Source organism: Cucurbita pepo, chromosome 8, assembly GCF_057944985.1.
Source record: "Cucurbita pepo subsp. pepo isolate OVF chromosome 8, ASM5794498v1, whole genome shotgun sequence".
Lineage (NCBI taxonomy): Eukaryota > Viridiplantae > Streptophyta > Magnoliopsida > Cucurbitales > Cucurbitaceae > Cucurbita > Cucurbita pepo.
In genome coordinates this window covers 185120-200210 of record NC_141805.1, presented here as the reverse complement: position 1 = coordinate 200210, position 15091 = coordinate 185120, and the positions used below count along the sequence as shown (strand labels likewise).

Genomic DNA, 15091 nt, shown 5'->3' with positions numbered 1-15091 from the left:
AGATAATTATTTTTTTTAATTATGTCTATATATATCTGTGTTTGGAGGGAACAATATTATATAATTATTATGGTCTAGAGAAGATGGGGATTTCAACAAGTGGATGGACACGTGTCATGAAGAGAGGATCTTAAGGATGACATGTGGCCAAAATCCCACCAAAATTGGAAAAATCTTTTATTATTATTATTATTATTATTATTACTTCAATAAATAAAATAAATATGAGGACAATGAAAATAAATAATCGGTTGTAACCGTTTCTGTAATGATAATAATAACAATGCATATTGAAGTCATAGTCGCATGGCAAAAATTAAATTTTTTATATATCTAAATTAAATTATATGTTTTTTTGTTATTTGAGGGGTTAATTTGTATTAATATTCCAATAAAAAAACAGAAAAATATAAAATATAAAATATAAAATAATAATTTAATATAAAATTTTGAAAATATATTTATAGTAAGTGTACCGGTGGCGGGAGTCATTGATTACGGTGCCCACGGTTCGTTAGTCGGTTGGCATAAATCAGAAAATGATTCTTACCAAATCTCATAATTTCTTCAAAAAATGGAAATAAATAATTTTTTTTTTTTAATAATTTATTTATAAAATTGTTATGGGATTTAAAGGTGTTGGATATTATTTTTTTTTTTAAAATTATAAAAGCCATTTAAATAAATTTTATTTATTTTTCGTTTTGTGGATAATTAATTAAAAAAAAAAAAGGACAATGTGCTGACAGTTCATTTTGATATGAAATCCGGTTAAATCGCTGAGGACGGCGCGTTGAACTACACGCATTTAATTGACTCGTCATTTTCCTCTCCGTTTTCGCGTCTCTCTCTCTTTCTCTCTCTTCTTCAACCTCTGTAAATGGCGAGGGAGCGAAGGAGAGAGATCTGGTAGTACAAAATCTCCTCTCCTGATCACTCAGCCTTCGTTCATGGCGACTTCGCTTTCGAGGTCCGAAGAGCGCAACGTAACGTCGATGGAAAAGTCAGCGTGGACGGAGCAGGAGGAAGAAGAAGATGAGTTCAAGGAGTGTCTTGAAGAACCGAATGGTTCTGTCACGCCTGTGTTCGAAGATAGCTTGGAGAGCAATGAGGTCGAGAAGCAGAAGGTCGTGATTATGAGAGCTTTTGTTGAAAGAGAAGACTCCTCTGCTAAGGTTACTTACTCCTCTTTCATTTACTGATCCCATTAAGATGGAGAAAATTTCGCTTTCCTGCGTTTCTTTTGTTTCATTGAAGCTCGGTTGGTTTGATTTGTGTTTCTCTGTCAAATCCAACCTATTGTGGTTCTTTTGAGAATTTTGGCTCCTACTGAAAAGATCTTGCGGATTTTTTCTCGAGAAAGTTTGCAACCAGTCGCTGGATTTGATCTTTTCTAATTTCCTGTTATTCTGTATTCATTTTGCTCTGGTTCCGTTCAACCTTTCCATGGGGGGATCAATATGTTTTTGCCTCTTGTAACTTATTTCAGAGGTAACTATGTGTTACGCTCTTGCATTCCTCAAATCTACTAGTAACTTTTAAATCTTTGAATCGTCCTTTTATTCTTCAATTACTTGACCATACTTTATCTGGAATTGACGCCACAATTTATATCATAAAGTTTAACCATTTTCAAGATATACAGGTACAATTTGCAGCTTTGCGGATTATCCATATTTTAAAAGTATCCAAACCTAAAGCAAGAGCAATTTGGCATATATATGAAAATCTTGTGAAATGGAAACTGTGGCGAGTAATGAATAAATTGCCATTTTGAGATAAACTTAAAATTCTTCATACCAATCTGAGCTCGTGATTGACTTCATGAATGCAGGATGTAGATGACTTCATGATACGAAGGTTTCTCCGAGCTCGTGATTTAGATATAGAGAAGGCTTCTGCCATGTTTCTGAAGTACCTGAGCTGGAGAAAATCAGCTATTCCTAATGGATTTATATCAGCATCTGAGATATCGACCAATCTGGCTCACAACAAGTTGTTCATGCAAGGTGTTGATAAGAAGGGACGTCCAATTGTAGTCGGCTATGGTAACAGACACAAACAAGGAAATATAGAAGAGTTTATTCGTATGTTATGACTTTGAGCTCATGTGTATCCAAATTTGAAGCCTCTCTTATTTGCTTCACTTAAAAATCACAGATGAAGTGTATTATTTATCTTTTATCCTTTTGCAGGTTATGTGATCTTTGCTCTAGAGAAAATATGTTCCAGGTATTTTGTGCTTCTCAAATACTTCAGTTGTTTTCATTTTATTTAGTTGGTTCCAATAGAAAATGGTACCGCTTGAAAGAGAGAGAAGGATTCTGGAAAGCCATAGAATATCTTGGGAATTGTTAGAGAGTAGCTTTAGGGAGAATCTTCAAGAAGTTAAATCTTCATTCACCATGATTATCCCCAAACATTTTATAGCAGCATAGATTACAGAGTGAATGACGAAACCTTTATGAATATTATTATTATTATTTATTGTCCATTTCTGAAAATAAGCTAATCCTCGAGTGACAGATTTCAAGTAAGCCGTGATTTATTTCTTATTTGTTCTATCTTTCAGGATGCCAAGAGGACAGGAAAAGTTTGTGTGTATTGGCGACCTTCAAGGATGGGGATACTCTAATAGTGATATTCGGGGATATCGAGCCTCTCTATCAATCCTACAGGTTTGACATTTGAACAAACTGCTTGAAAACTTGACTAAAAAAAATTTGATGCTAAAGGGATGCACCACCTCACTATTTTTGTAACTCTCAAGACCATAAGAATCTTAGTGATTCCACCGTTAGTAAGGTAATAGAATTGCATATCAAGTAGTGTAACAGTTATTTGATTGTGTTGCTTTCAGGATTGCTACCCAGAGAGGCTGGGCAAGTTATATATCGTCCATGTCCCTTACATTTTCATGACGGCATGGAAGATGGTTTACCCATTTATCGACAAGAACACCAAGAAGAAGGTAAAATTTCTATCGCGTTTCTCCTGAAGCAGATTCTTGTGTGCGCAAGTGCGAATTTGCACAATTTGAACGGTACTTGGGTTTTGTTTTCTAACCACTTTCAAACTGTGTTATACGGTGTTCTAGATAAAGTTTGTGGAGGACAAAAAGCTGAGATCCACGCTGCTCAGTGACATTGATGAGAGCCAGCTCCCTGATGTGTATGGTGGCAAACTTTCGCTAGTTCCAATCCAAGACTGCTGAATTACGGTTATATACTCATACCAATCCTCCTCTCAATTTTCTGCTACTTGTGTTCTAGTTGTTGTAACGCTATATTCAATAAAATTAAGACTCTATAAGCTTTTACTCAGGAAACAACTCTATTAGACAACTTCTATGGTAGAAAGTTCATGAATTACAAGACAACTTATTCTTAGTTCATCTTTTCCAAGTTTTGGTTCGTAAAGTAAAGTATCATTTTAAATCTTGTTCTTCAAGCTCCAAAAGTGATATGTTAATTGAAAAAAACGGTCATTTTGATTCATTTTCCCATTGGAGAATTTTATTTGATCAAATCTCCAAATATTCCCCATTCTCGTCGGATTGCAAGAGAATTTTCACGCAACCACAGAGAATATGATACACATAAACGGGTTATTACCGCTGAGTATGTTTAAAAGAAATCCCAATGGCACGAATCGAACCAAATTCCACACAAAAAGGAACTTTGAAGTCTTGTTATTACAAGCAATTAAGAGGAATGGTATGCATTCAAATGGATGGTTCCCTTGGAACAGACCACTGACGACTACAGCAGTCAACAAAACCAAAATCAAACTCTGACTATTTACCGAAAGCTTAGCCTAGTAGCAGATGAATTGTCATAATAAGAGAATGACAAATTTGCTTCACCATAGCTAAGACTACCAGAAGCTGGTCCTCCTTGAGGCAAACCAGCGTAATCTCTCCCCCCATCCTTAGATGGAAACCTGTGCTGTGAGCGATATGGAGATGGCAACCTGTTCTGTGAATGATATGCTGCTTGTGACAAAGGAGCAGTATGTGAGGCCGTAGGAGACAACCATTGGCTGTAGTAACGAGGAATAAAATCTATGCGAGCATCATCTTCTCGATCAGACTGCAAGTGTAGTGTATGATACCGGCGCCCATACACATCCCGGAGATCTCCATTATCATAGGTCTCAATCGGATTGCGAATACTGTTAAAGTACAAAGGAAAATACATCATGGGTTATCAACTTATATAGCTCCAGTACACGTACTCACAAGAACTTGCATTACACATAAAAACACAAACACACACATAAACCCAAAATATAGAACTTTCTAAACTACTACAAACATCAAAACCAACACTAAACTCCCAGTAAGCAAGCCCACAAATCCAACTAAAAGAAGAGGTTTCAATCAAGTAAAATAAGACCAAATGAATAATGCATGTCACCGAAGTCCAAAGGGAAAACATAGACTCAGACTAGGACTAAACAACACTAGGTGACTCGAAATCGACACAACCCCCGCAGTCCATAACTTGCATATATTATCGTTATCTGCACTCATTCTAAATCAGTTGGATAACTTGCAGAAAGAAAAGCACAGAATGACCCAAAAGAGATATATTTAAGACGATAAAAAGAAAAAAAAAATATATATATATATACCTTTCATATGAATTTAGAGGGTATCTTAAAGAATTTTCACGAAAATATGCTTCATGTGCATGCTCTGGATGATAAGCTTCAACATGACGGGGAGGGGCTTCTACTCTTACAAGCCTAGGCTGCACTTGTGAATGAGAGAAATGTAGTCCTGGTTCAAATGGATCATACTGCACATGACGAACATCATGTTGAGACCTTGTCTCAATGTCCGGAAGGTAGTGATCATGTTGAGGCCTTGTCTCAATGTCTGGAAAGTAGTGCACTCCAGACGACAAGTTCTCAAGAGGATATGGTTTAACCACTTTAGTTCGTGTAGACCTAAATGATGGCCTATTCACCACATTTGGTCGAACGTGTGATTCCTTATGAGATGTTTTATTCTTGGCAATAGGGCGGAACAAGGAAATTAGATGTTTTACCTACATTAAAAGACAGCCTCAGCAAATTATAATCAGAATTCTTCACTAAATGAGCATTTGCTTTTAAATGATACGAAACATAGAACTGAAAGCAATTCAACATAAAGTTCAAGTACAATGTAACCTGTGTGCCACTGAGTTCCTGTCTGAATTTCCGATGACCATCATAATTGTCTTTAATAGCCTTTTTGAAAGCACTTTCGGGAAGAGGTAAGCAATCCTTGAATATCTTAAATTTCACCTACAACATAAAAACAAAGGAATAAAAAAATAACTTAATGGAAAGAGGAAGCTAGATTAAGCTAGTTGCTATTTTGATGCATAAGTCCCAGCCAACTAGAAATCAGGTGAATATACATAACCATGTGATGCAAAATATAAAATAACACTTACAGCATCAAATTAAACAATCTCTTCAAGGCACTGCCCACTAAAGGCATTAAACAAGATAATGTTGTCACATTTAGGCATGTACAAGCGGAGGCACTCGCTTCAGTTTTTTGCACCCAAGGAAAGGAAGATAGTCAGACCTTTAGGCATGAACGGGACTAAAAGCCTTTTTCTCATCCACCGTCAATAAAAAATAAAAGCATCATATAATTTATCAGATAAAAGGATATCCATTACAAACCATAGGAATAATTAATGACATAACAATTCCTATGTGAATAAGATAGAGAAGAAGTAATTAGAAAGCATAGGAAAGAAATGTTCTTCACTCCATCAATGCCTCAAAAGATGCTCACCCTCAACAGGCAATTTAATCAACCGACAAAAAAGACTAATCAAATCCAAAACTCATTTAACGATTTAGTCACTAATATGAAAATTGTTGTAAAGATTTAATGCAATTTAATTCATATCATTATATGTTGTCGAAAGGTAACCTTAGTTAATTGATCATGATTTGGTTTATAAATATCTCTTTTTAGAGCGACAAAAACTATCTCTTTTTAGAGCGACAAAAACTATCTCTTTTAAAAGCGACAAAAACACACCTAAATTATGTACCAAGTGGTCATATTCAACTTTTCTTTCTCGTCACTTCTAGTCTCTCCATTCTTCAACAATAGAGATAACAAAGACCTCACTCCATGCATTAGCAGCATGGATACGATACAACAAGACGTGATACATTATTTTTAAAAATTTGGGACATGACATGACAATGACATATACCTACACAAACACACGTGCGCACACACACTGATATATAAAACACACCTAAATTTATAATTATGTACCAAGTTGATATATTCAACTTTTCTTTCTTTCCACTTCCACCCTCTCCATTCTTCAACAACCCAGATAACAAAGACCTCACTCCATGCATTAGCAGCATGGATATGACACAACAAGACACTATGATACATTATCTTTTAAAAATCTAGGACACGACATGACAATGACATATACATACACAAACATGCGCACACACATAAAAAACACAACTAAATTTATAATTATATACCAAGTTGTCATAGTCAACTTTTCTTTCTTTCCACTTCTAGTCTCTCCATTCTTCAACAACAAAGATAACAAAGACCTCACGCCATGCATTAGCAACATGGATACGATACGACAAGGACACTGTGATACATTATCTTTTAAAAATCGGGGACAGGACATGACAATGATATATACATACACAAACACGCACCGGCACGCACAGGCACGCACACACACATATATCAAAAACACACCTAGTTTTATAATTATGCACCAAGTTGTCATATTCAACTTCTCTTTCTTTCCACTTCTACTCTCTCCATTCTTCAACAACAGAGATAACAAAGACCTCACTCCATGCATTAGCAACATGGATACGATGCGACAAGGACACTGTGATACATTATCTTTTAAAAATTTGGGACACAACATGACAATGATATATACATACATGCACACACGCGCGCACACACACACATGCACAAACGCGCACGCGCGCGCACACAGATATAAAAATCACACCTAAATTTATAATTATGTACCAAGTTGTCATATTCAACTTTTCTTTCTTTCCACTTCTACTCTCTCCATTCTTCAACAACAGAGATAACAAAGACCTCACTCCATGCATTAGCAGCATGGATACGATATGACAAGGACACTGTGATACATTATCTTTTAAAAATCTGGGACATGACATGACAATGATATATGCATACACAACTCGCGCGCGCACACACAGTATATACACTATTTTATACTAGGAAATTTAAAATCAATAAGTTTATACATTTAAAATGCTTAAAAAATAGGTTTGTTGTATCTCTCCCAAATTTAATTATTTTTTTCCTATGCTATTATTTGTGCTATTTGTTATGAGTCTCAAATGTTTGGTCATCCTTATTCACTTGGTACAACTTAAGTGTTAAACACGAATACATTAACCAAGCTAAAGTATCCATACTTCTTATATTAGAATGATGCATAAGAATATCCATTTTACCGCAGTAACGCGAGGGGGTTCCTACCAAGTTGAACGGGGACGAAGACAATGAAATGACCTTGTCCCAGTCCCTACTTGCCTTCATTTTTAAATAAGAATATATAATTGAATAACTTCGATCCCCTTGAGTCCCCCACCTTGACTGTAGGGACAAGATTTAAATGAGGGCATGAGAAAAGACAAAGAAGCCATCCTCATCCTTGTCCCCATCCCACCCTGCGAAAGTCCCTAATAATACATACCCCACTTATCTATAGGAAGGTTTTACCCATCTAAGTCTAGCTCCAAGAGACAACAAAGGTTCTATATTGTTAAATTCTCAATCCTTATTGGCTTGAACCCAAGCTTGGAGGGCACATCCAAATATCTCATCAAGTCCACACAAATCACCACTTGAGGTTAGTTTTACTTTCTATTAAAATGCTCAAACAATTCTTTCTTTTTTCTCTCTCATTTAAACTCCTCTTCACATAAATATTAAAATTCAAAGTTTTCTTTCAAAAGTTCATTGAACTATAGGAAAACTAAATGAAGCCCAAATTTGGAGAGCTCCCAAATTCAAGGATGCAATTGCACAAATTATAGAGTGGATCTTGAGAGCCCGTTCAAGTAAGGTCGCTACTCTTAAAGCAACCATTTGATCAAGTTCTAACATATAAAGAAACACAATTGCTTGTAAAACCCCATATGCTTATAATCCATAAGGTAAATACATTTCCTAACATAATAATGTGACATGCATGATTCAAAAATCTTGATTGAGATGCTTGAATTAGTTAAGGCAACTTTGCCCAAAAGTCGATTCTGATAGCCACCCTAACTTACATATTGAGTTGTACACTTAAGTTTTGAGCTTTTAGGCCTCCTATTTTGACAACAACAAAAATCAACATAAATGCTTCATTAATCTACACTTAATGAGAAACTATCCATCTTATTTTCAATCTACATAAACAATAAGGGCGATCTTTTTTACCTGTGCTTGAAATTGGCCATCGAAAGCTCTTGGTTCCAAATCCAATGCACCCTTAGTAGTAGCTTGGTAAATGCCATAGAGAAGCTTCAAGTCGGTGTCGAAAAGAAATAGCTTGGCATCAGGAGCTATATTCTTCACAACTTCAATTTTCCCTTTTGGTAAGCCAAAAACGCGATATTCATAACATTCCGGCTTTGTTTTTCCATTGCACATAAAAATGAATCCAGAGACATGTTTCTTTGCCTCCGTTTCTTTATACTTCTTCTGATCATTGCTGGGAGGGATCAAAGTTGTAACTGAGTCGTGTGTTGGAATACTAACAGGTTCTTGGCTTGAAGAAGAACGGGAAACTTTCAAATTCAAAGTTTCATTTGCCTTCCTTGACTTCTTCTTCTTAATATGTTTCTTAACACCTTTATTTGAGATAGAATGATTCAAAAGTTCTTCAACCTTTAACGCTTTCCCTCTCTTCTTTGCCATGGATGACTGCCATAGCTTAAACAATCAATATGGTTGCATATTTACAAGAACAAATCCTTACGTAGAAAAAGAATTCTACGGATAAACACATCATTAACCCATGAGGTTTAACAAACGAACTTGTTTCAAAGTTTTTGATAATGAACTAGGTTTAGAGTTTCAAAACTTGTAACTAAAATCTCCGAGGTTCCTAAAATGCTTCAAAATCATGGGTCGTTCCTTTTTTGTGGGCTAACTACTTTAACCGAAAGACGATGAGGTACTTTGAAATAATTTTACACTACACTTAGGTTGATGTACAAGGACTTCCATGGGCCACCCTCCCTTTGCTTCTTGTCTTGGCAACCTCACTCACCCTCCATGTCTCTCTCCGTCTTCTCCTCTTCTCATGAACCCCTCTCCACCCCCTCCCTATCTCTCTCTCTCTCTCTCTCTCTCTCTCTTCCCTACTTGCTAAATCTAAGTTGTCCACCCCTTTGAAACAAGAGGAAGCAATATTGGAGAACAAAGCAACATAAGAGACAACAATGAGCATTTAGCAAACAACCAAGCTAGAGCATGACCAAATAGCAACACTAAATAACTTTTTGTTTGCACCATGACCCCCCCCCCCCCCCCCCCCCCTCCTCCGCCCCTTCTTCCCACACTCATTCCACCCCATGTCCTCCCGAGCATGAAAAAATAAATTAATTTGGCAAACCTTCCTCTAAAACCCAATGAAGTGACAAAAAAAATGATGAAGCGACCTCAAGAATGTTGTACCAAACCTGTATGAGGACCGAAAAACAACATTGAAACAACACAATGAGAAAACACTAGTGCCAAATAAAAAATAAAAAAAATCTGCTTAGTCCTTCTTAGTTTATGGAGAGAGTGGACAAGGAAGGGGATGATTGGTTGGGTAAGCAGGAGGAAAGGGAGGGACTAAGTGAGGAGGGGAGGGGAGAGATAGAGGGTTGGAAAAAAAAAGAGAGTAAGTTTTATTTTTAATTAACTCTCAAGTCACCTTAAAAAGTAATATCAAGTACATTATGTTTTGTCAATCGGCCTTAAAAGTAATATAATATCAATGGCGGTGCTTGAGGTTTCATCTCTTTCAGCGTCCAAGGGTTCTCACAAACAAGTGTCTTTGGTCTATTAAACCTTTAAGCACTCATTCTCAAAAGGCATAGTTTAGTTGCTTACTCTTGTCTCCTTGTGGTCTTCCTTCCCCTCTTTACACTTGGGTTTAGATATCACAAAAAAGGTAAAGTCCTATACTTGGCTTTTCATAAATGAGAGAATTAACATTTGATGTTTTCCAAAGATCTATCTTAATGTTTAGACCACGATGATGCATTTTCTTTAACAAGAAACAACTTCTCATTGATATAATGAAAAGGATTAAAAATTCTAGGGATACAAACTCCCAAAGGAAGTGAAAAAACAATAATTAAAAACATTTAAGACAACCATAAACAAGAACATTTTATAGACTCAACAAAACACACCCCTACGAAAAAAGAAAAAAAAGACTATTATTGACTTTTATCACAATTTTTGAGAAACTTAAGAAAACTGGGGAGTGCCATCCAAATATGTGGTTATAGCTTTTTCTTTGTACTTCTTAGAAATGGCGGAACAAGGAGCTTAAGACATTCTTTGAAGATTCCCTTTGCAAATATTTGGGTGAGGATTGCCCCAATACTTGATTATCATGGTATGACGAGGAAGCAATCCCACATCCTCCTTTCATGACAAAGAACTTTTACTTTAGCAAGCTAAATTTCTTACCTTTCTTAATCCAATTGACTTGAAAGAAGTTGGAGAGTCCATAGAGCATAGAGAGTCGACAAAAGAAAGCTTGAAATTAAATGCATCTAATGTACGTCGGCCCTTCCTTTGTCAATGCTACCAAGTTCTTACAAAATGATATACCCTTGTGTACCATTTTAAATGTATCTCCTAAATCGAGGACTGCTAAACCCACTTAATAAATATTATACCATATAACCCCCATAAACCACTCAACAAAACATTCCACTAAAATCAAGATATGTTAATTAAACAATTTAACATTTTTAATAAAAATAAATGATTTTCAAAAAGGGTGGATAGAAATTGAAATACCACTAGCCAATTTTAGAAAACAAGCACTACCCAAAATTCAGGTCCTTTATGTTAATTCAAAAAATATACTCTTCATACAGTCAGCAATGTTCACCATGATTCATAATTTTCCTTAAAAAAAAAAAGAGAACTCATTGTGACTTTTTCAAGCATTATTGCAAATGCAACGCCTTGGAAATGAACAATTGCCAAACACATCACAAAGCTGGGTGAAATTTAAGCTTTGTGGAAGAAGCTCATATCTCCATTGTTGGCCTATCCACCATCCGAGTTAACCAAAACTTTTATCTAGTATAAATGGTCTCCTTACCATCCCAAGTGCAAAAACTCTCCAACTTTCCAGCCCAAAAAAAGTGTCACATAAGATCCCACTTTCCAGACTCATCAACTGGTATAAACATAATGAAAACCCCATTCTCCAAGACAAACATAAACACAGAAACATCCCAATGTATTCATGTAAGCATGCATTGAAATTTTCTAATAATCTATCAGCATATATCATATATGCGTCCATTCACTTGAGATTCTGAAACCTAAGCCCAGCAAACTTGAAACGTCTCATGCAACAATCTATCTTGAACAATCAAAAATAGCCATGGAGGCGAAGATATGTTTCTGCCAAAACTTACTAACATTTGTCTCTCGGAGTCAAGATTATGGTATAGGCACTACGTATCAGAAGATGAACAACAATTGAAGAGAAATCTTCGTCAATTTAAAAAATAAAAACAATATTGGAAGATCAAACCTTGACAAAACTAGAATATTAAAATGAAAAAACGTAGACGAGAAACTGACTGCAATGATTATAACGACAGCATGGCCCCTAAAACTAACATGGCCTCAGAAAAATAACGAAGGATTAACAGAGAACTTCGGAATACCTGTAAACGTAGCCTCCCAAGAATCCGTCGGCGACGATTAGGGCAACGAGAGCCGGGACGAGAAAAAATGAATCGGCGGTCTCAAATGAGGGTACGTAGATGTATTTATAGAGCCCTCGAGATATTTGTACCGTACTCCTGGCGGGTTGTGAAACGGCCGGTTTTTCCCGCGACCTGTCTCCGACGGTCCGCCAACATTTAATTTAAAATTTTTCTTTGATGCAAAATTTATATATATATATATATAAAAGAAAACCACATTCATCGAACACGAAAGACCCGATCGACCCGCCTCTAAAACGTAAACTCATTCACCACTCCAACTCAGTTTCACAACTCTATTATCTTCGTTAGTTCTGGGTCTTTTAGGGAATTCTCTTGTACTTCGGTACGATTTCACGCTATGTTGCGAGAAGAGGAGAGAGCGGCCTATTTTCGTTATCTTCTCCACCTGGGAATGGCAAAGCGGTGCCTCCAAAGATATGTAAGCGAGCTCTATGATCACATCATAAGAATAAAATCCAATATATATTCTGAATGTCATATATAATTTTAAAAAATTATGTTTGTTTAGATTAAGTCTCATTAAACAACATTCAAACACATTCATTTTTTCGTTCAACTTTCCAATAGTTTTCTTTGGTATATGTAATTTAGAATTTAGTCCAATTATAAGCTTAGGAGTTTAAATCCTATTGAAATGGTTTTTAGTTCCGTTTTTATCATATTTGTTTTATTTCAAATCAAAAAAATCAAGACCACCGAAATATTTTTTATTTAACGATATGTGATTACTACAACCATTTGTTACAATACCATATAGACCGTACAACATTGACTTGAGCACTATATATATATAAGAAATAGAACGCCTTCAGTCCTGTCTAGCAGCCTGCTAGAGACGACTTCACGAGCCGAAGGAGTTTTCGTTCGATTGATTATTGGAAACAAACTACATATATTGGAAATAAAGGCTCCTGTTCATCAGACCCTGCAAAATAATCCGAAGGAAGAAAGGTTTTTAGGCTACTAAAGGAGAAGCGGGTGTCCCTACCCCGCCCCGTGGACATTAGTAGAGTAAATTTTAGAGCTTACTCGGTAAATTCGATGTTGATTTTTCCAGCGTCGGGATTGGCGATGGAGGAGAAAGCTTCCTGGGAGAGGTCAATGGTGGCTTGGCAGCCAGGAGATGGGCAGAGGTCAACGACCTTGACAGTGACAGTGTTGCCTGTGCATGGCTGTGGAACGCCCAAGTTTGTTGGGCCAGTGCATGTCACTCTGTACATTCTCCCACAGGCTGCGCCATTGTTGTATATGCCTTCGCTGGCTGCTGCTATCAGTGTCCCTTGCTCCTCGAACCCGAAGCATGCAGACGCTACACATATGAACCAAACAAAGCATGACAATACAAAACTATTGGGATTAGCGTAGAGAAAGGATATGTTTAGATACTCACGGACGTAAGGGGGCGTATAGAATGTTGCTGTGCCTGTGTCTGCATGAGCATAAGTGAGTATCAACACCAAACTCACAGCCAACGCCACGACCTTCATTGCTGCTGCTTCCATTTGATATCTCACTTCTAAACCTTATACTCTATTTGCTTATGAATCAAAACTCATAATCTCCTCCCAATTTATACAAGTCTTTGCAGTTCTAACACGGTACGTTATGTGGAAATTTATGGTCTCGTTTCATTTAATACGCAATTAAAGGAATGTTAATTCTTAATTTTCCTATTTAATTTGAGTTAGATTGATTATCACGTAGTTGAAGTTGACTTGTTTTGGATTTGGTCCATGAAGTCTCTCTACTGTAGCCTTTTGATAATTAATTTCTTTAATGTTTCCTTCTAATAAGGTGTGGAATTTTTTAGAACGAATAATACCATAAGCTATCTGGATGGCTACGTATGCAAAACAATTTATCTTATTGGCTCTTGAGAAATTAGTATTCAGTCTTCCCATTATTTTTAGTCAAATTGGATGCAAGTGATTAGAAATTATTTATCAACCTAAGTGAACCGTTGAGAACGCTTTATGTGAGATCCCACATCGATTGGAGAGAGGAGTGAGTGCTAGCAACGACGCTGGACTTCGAACGGGGTGGATTGTGAGTTCCCATAACGATTGGACAAGGGAATGAAGCATTCCTTATAAGGGTGTGGAAACCTCTACCTAGCAACCATGTTTACCTTGAGGAAAATCTCGAAAGGAAAAGCCTAGAGAGAACCATATCTGTTAGCGGTAGGCTTGAATTGTTACAAATGGTATTAGAGCCAGACCGTGAGAGGTGTGTCAGTGAGGACGCTATGCTCCAAAGGGGATGGACACCGGGCGATGTGTCAGCAAAGATGTTAAGCCCCAAAGGGAGGTGGACACCAGGTGGTGTGTCAGTGAGGACGTTGAGTCCCGAAGGGGGGTGGACACCGGATGGTGTGTTAGCAAGGACGTTAAGCCCCGAAGAGAGGTGGACACCAGGCGGTGTGACAGCGAGGACGCTGAGCCCCGAAAGAGGGTGGACACTGGGCGGTGTGTCAACAAGGACGCTAAGCCCCGAAAAGAGGTAAACACTAGGCGGTGTGCCAGCGAAGACGTTGAGCCCCAAAGAGGTGGTGAGATCCCACCTCGAAAATCTTTCAACTTCATGTCTTAGAAGTATTTGAACCACATAGAACACAAAATTTACTCTTAAAAAAAGAAAATAGAATAAGTTAAAAATTAAAAACCGAAAGTTTATTAACCAAGGACCGAAAGCCTATTAACCATGAAGTGGAAAGTTTATAGACCATTTTGAATGGGTAAGAATTTAAAGTGAAGATGCCAAGCTTCGAAACCCATAAGAGCTGTCTAGTTAGAGACGTTTGAATGAGGCCAGGCTTGCTCATAACGCTATCCGCCAAGTCGGTATTAAATGAGCATTGCCAGCCTATACGCCTCACAATTTGGATATTCAATTTCATTATAGTTGCTACCCCATATTTCTTCACCCACATTTACCCAATCTGTCTCAAACCATAAATGCACTGTCCAATTCCTCCTTTTTCCTGTTTTAGTTTCATAAATTTACACCTTCAATGGGACCCCATCTCCAAAAATATGTATAAGAAATAAGAAATAAGAAAAAGGATATG

The 15091-nt window shown here is 37.0% G+C and overlaps 3 protein-coding genes across 4 annotated transcripts; 1 reads left to right on the top strand and 2 right to left on the bottom strand.

Annotated features, from left to right (window-relative positions):
- Positions 1-827: 827 nt before the first annotated feature.
- On the top strand, positions 828-3394 carry LOC111800386 (uncharacterized). The gene is made up of 6 exons (XM_023684051.2): positions 828-1175; positions 1835-2087; positions 2196-2232; positions 2573-2678; positions 2861-2971; positions 3098-3394. Exons 1-6 carry the CDS (start codon positions 951-953, stop codon positions 3212-3214), a joined length of 849 nt encoding a protein of 282 aa, XP_023539819.2. The 5' UTR covers positions 828-950; the 3' UTR covers positions 3215-3394.
- Positions 3395-3670: 276 nt separating this feature from the next.
- LOC111800385 (uncharacterized) lies at positions 3671-12164 on the bottom strand. 2 transcript variants are annotated; one of them, XM_087126192.1, is made up of 5 exons: positions 11959-12164; positions 8483-8968; positions 5179-5295; positions 4636-4802; positions 3671-4173 (listed from the first exon to the last, which is right to left on the bottom strand). In XM_087126192.1, the coding sequence occupies exons 2-5, from the start codon at positions 8960-8962 to the stop codon at positions 3801-3803; spliced, it is 1137 nt and encodes a 378-aa protein (XP_086982318.1). In that variant the 5' UTR covers positions 8963-8968; positions 11959-12164; the 3' UTR covers positions 3671-3800. The 2 variants fall into 2 exon arrangements, with proteins under 2 accessions (XP_086982318.1, XP_023539818.2); XM_023684050.2 differs by having other exon boundaries at positions 4636-5054; positions 11959-12162.
- An 885-nt stretch (positions 12165-13049) lies between these two features.
- On the bottom strand, positions 13050-13572 carry LOC111800904 (EG45-like domain containing protein). Its single transcript, XM_023684815.2, has 2 exons — positions 13415-13572; positions 13050-13333 (listed from the first exon to the last, which is right to left on the bottom strand). The coding sequence occupies exons 1-2, from the start codon at positions 13524-13526 to the stop codon at positions 13050-13052; spliced, it is 396 nt and encodes a 131-aa protein (XP_023540583.1). The 5' UTR covers positions 13527-13572.
- Between the last annotated feature and the right edge of the window lie 1519 nt (positions 13573-15091).

Excerpts from the sequence above, each read along its gene's own strand:
- LOC111800386 (XM_023684051.2), top strand. The coding sequence starts at position 951 with ATGGCGACTTCGCTTTCGAGGTCCGAAGAGCGCAACGTAACGTCGATG. Across the intron at positions 2,679-2,860 it reads CCTCTCTATCAATCCTACAG|GATTGCTACCCAGAGAGGCT; the intron begins GTTTGACATTTG and ends TGTTGCTTTCAG. Across the intron at positions 2,972-3,097 it reads ACAAGAACACCAAGAAGAAG|ATAAAGTTTGTGGAGGACAA; the intron begins GTAAAATTTCTA and ends ACGGTGTTCTAG.
- LOC111800385 (XM_023684050.2), bottom strand. The coding sequence starts at position 8,962 with ATGGCAAAGAAGAGAGGGAAAGCGTTAAAGGTTGAAGAACTTTTGAAT. Across the intron at positions 5,296-8,482 it reads ATGGCCAATTTCAAGCACAG|GTGAAATTTAAGATATTCAA; the intron begins GTAAAAAAGATC and ends TTTATGTTGTAG. Across the intron at positions 5,055-5,178 it reads AGGAACTCAGTGGCACACAG|GTAAAACATCTAATTTCCTT; the intron begins GTTACATTGTAC and ends CTTTTAATGTAG.
- LOC111800904 (XM_023684815.2), bottom strand. The coding sequence starts at position 13,526 with ATGGAAGCAGCAGCAATGAAGGTCGTGGCGTTGGCTGTGAGTTTGGTG. Across the intron at positions 13,334-13,414 it reads CTATACGCCCCCTTACGTCC|CGTCTGCATGCTTCGGGTTC; the intron begins GTGAGTATCTAA and ends TCATATGTGTAG.